At 38.1% G+C, this 7814-nt stretch overlaps 1 protein-coding gene across 1 annotated transcript in view; it reads right to left on the bottom strand.

Moving 5' to 3' along the window:
• TMTC2 (transmembrane O-mannosyltransferase targeting cadherins 2) overlaps positions 1-7814 on the bottom strand; it is a 661377-nt gene that overhangs the window by 259509 nt on the left and 394054 nt on the right. The window contains exons 5-7 of the mRNA XM_007955475.2: positions 5096-5181; positions 4264-4448; positions 3052-3130 (exon numbers count right to left, since the gene is read on the bottom strand). Of these exons, the coding sequence (XP_007953666.1) occupies positions 3052-3130; positions 4264-4448; positions 5096-5181 (350 nt within the window). The remainder of the gene's footprint in view (positions 1-3051; positions 3131-4263; positions 4449-5095; positions 5182-7814) is intronic.

Raw genomic sequence — 7814 nt, 5'->3', positions numbered from 1 at the left:
AAAAAAAAAAAATCTTCAATTTCTTGATCTTTGGCTTTAGTGGTTACTCACTACCATGGAGTCAATTTCAACTCATAGTAACTGCTTTTGGGTTTCTGAGGCAGTAAATCTTTATGGAAGTAGATTGCCCAGTCTTCCTTCCATGGAGTGGCTGGTGGGTTTGAACCACTAACCTTCCGGTTAGCAGTCAAATGCCATAAGCACTACTCCACCAGAGCTCCCTGTTCGAACCCACCAGCCACTCCATGGGAAGAAGACTGGGCAATCTACTTCCACAAAAATTTACTGCCTCAAAAACCCAAAAGGAGTCACTATGGTCAGAGTTGACTCAATGGCACTGAGTGAGTCAGTGGTTAGTGTGTACTTCTGAATAATACTCATGTTAACTGGCCTTCCTTGCAGGTATATAGATATTATCCTATCATTGACAGCACTGTCCTTCAGGATAGATCCTTAAATGATCTTCTTGATGATCTGTATAACACCAGTCCTCTTCAATTTCTCATTTCTGGCATAGTAGACCATATATGACTGTCCAATTCAAAGTGGCCAATACCAGTCCATGTCAATAAACTAAGGCCTAGGATATCAATCTTTAAGCATTCCATTTCATTTCTAATAACTGCCAATGTTCCTAGATTCATACTTTGTTCATTCCACATTCTGATTATTAATGAATGCTTGAAGCTGTTTCTTTTCATTTCTAGTCATGCCCCATCAGCAAATGAAGGTCCCACAAGCTTTACTTTATCCATAATGTTAAGGTCAATTCTGCTTTGAAAAGGCAACTCTTCCCCTGTCATATTTTGAGTGCATTTCATCTGAGGGGCACATCTTCCAACACTATATCAGACAATGTTTTGTTGCTATTCATAAGGTTTTCAGTGGCCATTTTTTTTTTTTTCCCCAAGAAGTAGACCTGGCTACTATGTCCTTCCTTGTCTGTCTTAGTCTCGAAGCTCTGCTGAAGCCTTTCCACTATAGGCGACCCTACTTGTGTCTGAAATACCAGTGACGTAGCTTCCAGCATCACAGCAACAAGGAAGCTACCACAGTATGATAAACTGACAGATGACTGTTGGAATCGCATGTGATAAGTGGATATTTTATTAGAAATGCTAGTCCTTGACCTCTTGTACCTAGAAAATCCATGCCCTTGATCTACTTACTTACTGATATTATTACTGAGCTAATTATTCAAAGTAAAACAAGGAATTATTACAGTAGCACAGTTTTAGACTTCACAGTATTCGTTTTCCTATATAATACTAACTTGAATAAACCCAGAGATCCAAAGCCTGATTAATGAAAATCATACAGTTTCAGTCAGTTAGTCTCACCATTTTTTAGCATCAAAAATAATGAATCGCTATATCATAGTATTTTTACTTTTGATAATTGTGGTGGCTATGTTTGTGTGTCAACTTGGCTGGGCATGGTTGAGTGGCTGGGCAGGTGGTGGTAGTTATTCCTCATAATGAGACTAGCAATGAACTCCATGGTGGGATCCACCACAAGCAGCTGAGCAGCTGCTTTGGGTATGTGGTCTCCTTCCCGTATATAAGAAGCAGCTTTGGGAACGGTCTCTAGCTTATGGCAGTTTGGACCCTGCATGTAGCTGAATTGTTGTTCAGCAGCCTGCAATGCTCTGCCGACCTTGGGACTTACAATGCACTTGAATTAATTGTCTGCCTTGTGGTTTGGCAACATCAGAACTGTGCCATTTTATTTGTCAACCTTGGGCTTGTTAGCTTTGGCAACCAGTAGCTGCCTGAGTGAAGAGATGCACCCAGCTTCAGTGGGCCAGGAGCAAGAGGCAGAGCTGAAGCCCAAGATCAAGGGGCTTTCAAACAGCCCCAGAGCCTGGCACTTTGAACTTGGACTTAAAGCCTCCAAATTGTAAGAATAAACTCCTGTTTTTCCCAGCCATCCCATTTGTGGCATATTCTTGTCAGAGTGGCACTAGGTAACCAAAACAATAATCCTCTAATAAAAACTTTGCAGGAATTTGACAAATTCACTTAAATAAGTATGCATTGTTTTTCAATACTGAACATACATGAAAAATTACACATACGTACAAGAAAACAAAAATTCTCACAACTGCAACAATAAGTATTATCACGATAAACACAGAAAAGTACTGAAGTTGTCAAGCAATTCATTTTACTTAGATCCATAATCATTATCCATCAAGCAGAACTCAAGAAATTAAACAATGTATTGCACTGGGCAAATCTGTTGCAAAAGATCTCTTTAAAGCATTAAGAAGCAAAGATGTCCCTTTGAGGACTAAGGTGTGCCTGATCCAACCATGGTAATTTCAATTGCCTCATATGGATGTGAAAGCTGGATAATGAATAGTGAAGAATGAAGAAGAATTCATGCTTCTGAATTATGCTCCTGGCAGAGAATACTGAAAATACCATGGACTGCCAAAAAATGAACAACTCTGTCTTGGAAGAAGTACAGCCAGTATACTCCTTAGAAGCAAGCACAGTAAGACTTTGTCTCATATACTTTGGACATGTTATCAGGAGGGACCTGTCCCTGGAGGAGGACTTCATGCTTGATAAAGTAGACACTCAGTGAAAAAGACCCTCAAGGAGGTGGACTGAAACAGTGGCTGCAACAATGGGCTCAGCCAGAGGGATGATTGTGAGAATGACCAAGGACAAGGAAGTATTTCATTCTATTGGACATAGGGTCGCTATGAGCTGGAACTGACTTGACATTGTCTAATAACAATAAGATACTACTTTTTAAATTCTGGTACCTAGATAATACTTGGTACACATATAGATTTGTGAGTTCCTTGCAACAACCAGGAGTCCATAGCCAACATGTTTGGGATCACTAGGTTAATTTATTTGCTCTTTATTGAACAGGGGTGCCTTGATAAATAATATTTGACTGTGAGTACCATTTGTGAAGATGATTTGTTTGTGAGGATTAATGATATTACTTTTTATATTTCTCTTTAACCCAAGCACAGGTTTTAATTTCTTAACAGTTTCTGAAATATCAACTAAGTATTAATGATTTTCTTACCCATCATGTTGTACAAGCTCTGCGGGGCAAACTGTCTTGGCATTTTCTGAATTGCTTCCTTGTATACAGTAAGGGCATCCTAATTTAAAAAACAACAACAAAATTGTCACTAAGGTACAAAGATATTTACTGGAAATAAGATAGTAACATCCTCCTAAAACTAGAATCTTCCACTGCTGTTTCTTAATGGTTTATTAGCAGAAAATAATTGAGCTGTCCTTTGATATCACACTAGCTCAAGTTCATGAATGAAAATACCCGGAATGGTTAGTAAAAAAAATGACATATGAAATGTAACACCGAATAAGAAATCTAACATTTTCACCTCCTGGAAATCTAAGGAAATTATTAAATATGATTATTTGAAAAGTTATTATCACCATTCTTTTATTGCACTCTTCAAATAGTATGTAGTGGGGTAGGTGCTTGAGAAAGAGAAGGGAAAAAGACAGCAAACGTGAGGGAATAAATGAACTCATACAGGCATGCATCTTGTGAGATAAAGAGACATGAGGCTGGGTCATCTCCTAATTTCCTGTACAAGTTCATCATTTTTCTTCTCCTCCCAATTAAAAAATATTAAATTTCATTTTATTGAACATTTTATTTCATTATCATTTTAAACAGATTTATAAGAAATGCATCAAATCACTTCCTTAATAGTAAAGAAATCTCTGGTGGCATAGTGCCTAAGGCATTTGACTGCTACCCAGAAGGCTGGCAGTTCAAATACAACCAGCCACTCCTCGGAAAGAAGGTTGGGCAGTCTATTTCCGTAGTGATACCTCCTCGGAAACCCAAGGAGGAGTCACTGTGAGTCAGTTCCAACTCCAAAGGAGTGTGTTGCGTTGTTCTTTTATTTTCATTTATATTGTTTTAAAAATATCAAACACTGGATATAGCATAACAGTTCGGCAACTGTATCTTGGTCATAAAATCAAAGTGAGGAGGAGAACATAAGCTTGAGATGAGGCATGTTAATCTCATTCTTGAAGAGTCATAATACATATTACATATTATAATTGCTCTTAGAAACTTCACAGTAAAGGAAACTGTTAAATTTCGTTTAGCAGAAGTTTTTCCACGCTAAGTTGACCACAATACCCTTTTAATAAACACACATACTAGCTTCTAAAAGGTTGGTAGTGTCCCTACACTGGGGATAGCACTGGAACAAGAAGGAAGGGAAGACTTAAGAGGCTTTGGCCTCACCTCATAGTGTCCCTGTTCATGATAGAGTTTTCCCAGGTTATACAAACAGCTGGTAACAGAGCTCTTGTGTGCATGAGGGTCCTTTAGATTTTCATCGGGGATCTCAGAACACTTTAAGAATGTACGTCGGGCTTCTTCTGTCTTTCCTTGGTTCATTAGAATAATACCAGTGTTTAAATATGCAGCTGAGGGAAAAAAGTGGAAATATAAGTGTTAGAAGCTAATGTACACTGTGGCGAAAATAAAATTATCATTAATTCAGTTATGTTTCTATAAATTATTTCTGATCTTAAAAGGAAACCAAGAAATAAATATTTATGGAACAAGTATTTATGGGATCAATAATGTAGTAAGAACCACAGGTATCACATATTAAAATATTTTTTAGCTTAAAACGTAGTTAAATAAAAACTGTTTCAATCTTTAGGTTTACAAAAAATGGTAAATAGACATCAAAATAATAAAGTTATAAGGGAACTCTGGTAGCATAGTGGCTAAGGCACTTGACTGCTAACCAGAAGGCTAGCGGTTCAAATCCACCAGCCACTCCTCGGAAGGAAGACAGGGCAATCTACTTCCATAGTGATACTGCCTCAGAAACCCAAGGAGGGGTCGCTATGAGTCAGTTCCGACTCAACGGCACATGACAACAACAACAACAACAAAGTTATAAAGTTGAGAGAGATGTATTAGAGGCTGATAGTTCAAGCAGCAACTATTTAGAAATAGGAGTGCCATATTTTTTTCTCCATGAGCCTGCAAATAACAAAGGTAATTTTCAGGATAAAAGGAGGACTGGAAGTGATTTCAATAAAACTCAAATAATACTTACATGCCAGTGTAGGCCTGCTCCCAATCGCCAATTTATAATAATGTAGGGCTTCTGCAAACCTGCTGTTCTCCTGTAGAAGTAACCCTCTGCATAAGGGAAACAGAAATTTGGACACAGGACTGTATTACTATACATAAAACTATAAATTATTATTTTATATGCAAAAATTTTTAAAAAATGGTTAGGAGGGCAATAAAAACACTGACCCAGTACTATAAAAATAATTCTAAATCGAAGGCAATGATTTCTAAGGAGAAATAACACTGGAGAGGTATCACTTGCATTCATATGGCAATAGAACGCATTAAGAAGTGCTTTGAAAAGATTTTTACCATTCCTGCACTTTCCCCTTTTCAGCCATCTTTTCTCTCCCTCTAGAATTGCAAACCACCTGGATTTCTTCATGGAACACACGTATTTCCTCATCACTTCAGAAAAGCAACTGTTCTAAGGCAGTGCTATAGATGGAAACATAACATGCCTCTCCAGGAAGCCATGCCCCCTGGTAAATATTTGTCCATGGCTGCCAGAAAGGGTAAAGGTGGTCTGGATCAATAGGAAAAAGTATCAGAAGTTAATCAGACATCATAAAGGAAAAAAACATAAAAACAAAAAAGAACTGAAGCTTCTCCACATTACTATTTCCTTATTATTTGCATTTGGTTAAATAAGCTTAGATTTCGGAATACTAAGGAAATTTCAGTTCATTGATGTGAGACACACCTTTCTCTGTCAACTCTAAAATTCCATGGGCTGCGCAAGGTGGATCTGTGGGCAGCAACTCTAAGGATCCCAGACTTTTCCTGACTCTGCCTTCAGGGCATAAATGGGAATCAATTACAGCCGTATTTTAAAATAAGTTGCCAAGGAACCAGACTAAGTTCAAAAAGCAATCAGAGAATTTTTTTTTCCCCGCCAATTCTTATTATCTTGTAATCAGCAAGTATCTTACAGATATTTCAGCATATCTACTGGGCCTCAGTACTGATGCTATTCAACTCAAATTGCTGATTCAACTTGCCAGCTGCTGAAGCCTTTAAAAGACTGAATAAAAGCAAAAACACCAAACCCACTGCCATTGAGTTCATTCTGACTCACAGTAACCCTATAGACAGAGTAGAACTGCCCCCACAAGATTTCCAAGTTTTTATGTTTTTACAGAAATAGACTGTCTCATCTTTCTACCACAGAGCAGCTAGTGGGTTTGAGCCACTGACCTTTGGGTTAGCAGCCTAGTGCTTTAATCACTATACACCACCAAACCAAAAAAGTAAACTCACTGCCATTGAGTCACGTCCAACTCACAGCAAACCCTCCTTGGGTTTCCGAGGTAGTATCTCTACAGAAGTAGATTGCCCAACCTTCCTTACAAGGAGCGGCTGTTGGGTTTGAACCACCAGTCTTTTGGATAGCAATCAAATGCCTTAGGTACTAGACCACCGGAGCTCCCAGAGCTCTTTAAATGGAAAAGGCTACTGAAGAAAAAGTTATCATTTTATTGAGACTTTTAAAACACTCAGTTTACTTTGTAATGGTTATCACTGAGAAAATATTCTAAGTAAATCATTTTTAAATTCAAAGTATGCTTACTTGAGTTCATCAGCATATCCTAACAACTCCATTATTTCTAGTATTTGCCAAAAAATCATTTGTATAGGGAAAAAAAATTCAAGTCACATTAAGATTACTTTCATATACACACGAATGTGTATTTCTATAAAACACTTTGAGCAACAATTAATTTGGTTATGAAATGGAGACGGTGTGCTTTTAAGGGCAATATTCAGCTACTGGGCCCAAGAAAGAACAATATTCCTGAAGTATTCACATATTTGTGAAAATGGTCAATTGTCTTAAAAACATGGTAAAAATGATCTAGAGAAAAAATATTTGCATGCATTTCCAAAAAGGAGTAATAATCCTTATAAAAATTATATTATTGACATATGCACTCCACTTAACCAACCTCAAATACATTATCTTATTCCTGGAACTTATCTACAATCTTAATAGTCTTTATCATTTGTTTTTCAGATAAAGAAGCCTTTCTCTTTAATCCAGGGCTAATGACACCAGAGAAGAAATACCTTCCAGATATTTAATCTTATCTCTTTCTCAGAACATGAAATTTTCAATGAGCCCCTCCTCTTTGACCAAGATATTCAAACTCCTTCCCCATTACAGGTTCCTTTCCCAGACCAGAAAAGTATTATTGTGCCTTCTTGCATACACAGAAGATCCCTGCTATACTTGAGCCCATCACCACTGCCACCATGTCAATTCGTCTTGTTGAGGGCCTTCCCCTCCTTCGTTGACCCTCTACCTTACCAAGTATGACATCCTTCTCCACAGAATGGTCCCTTCTTACAATATGAGCAAAATAGGTGAGACGAAGTCTGGCCATTCTTGCTTCCAAGGAGCATTCTGGCTGCACTTCCTCCAGGACAAACCTGTTAGTTCTTTTAGCAGTCCATGGTACTTTCAGCATACTTTGCCAACACCACAGCTCAAAAGCATCAAGTCTTCTGTCTTCCTTATTCATTTTCCAGCTCTTACATGCATATGAGGCAATTGAAAACACCACATATTGTATCAGGCGCACCTTGGTCCTCAAGGAGATATCTTTGTTCTTCATCACTTGAAAGAGGTCCTTTGCAGCCGATTTGCCCAGTGCTATATGTCGTCTGAGGAGCTCTGGTAGCGTAGTGCCTAAGGCACT

The sequence above is a fragment of the Orycteropus afer genome, unplaced genomic scaffold, assembly GCF_000298275.1.
Source record: "Orycteropus afer afer isolate SDZICR_OR568_19922 unplaced genomic scaffold, OryAfe1.0 scaffold00504, whole genome shotgun sequence".
In the NCBI taxonomy this organism is placed as follows: Eukaryota; Metazoa; Chordata; class Mammalia; order Tubulidentata; family Orycteropodidae; genus Orycteropus; species Orycteropus afer.
Note: the sequence above shows the minus strand (reverse complement) of the source record. Positions and strands in the feature narration are given on the sequence as shown.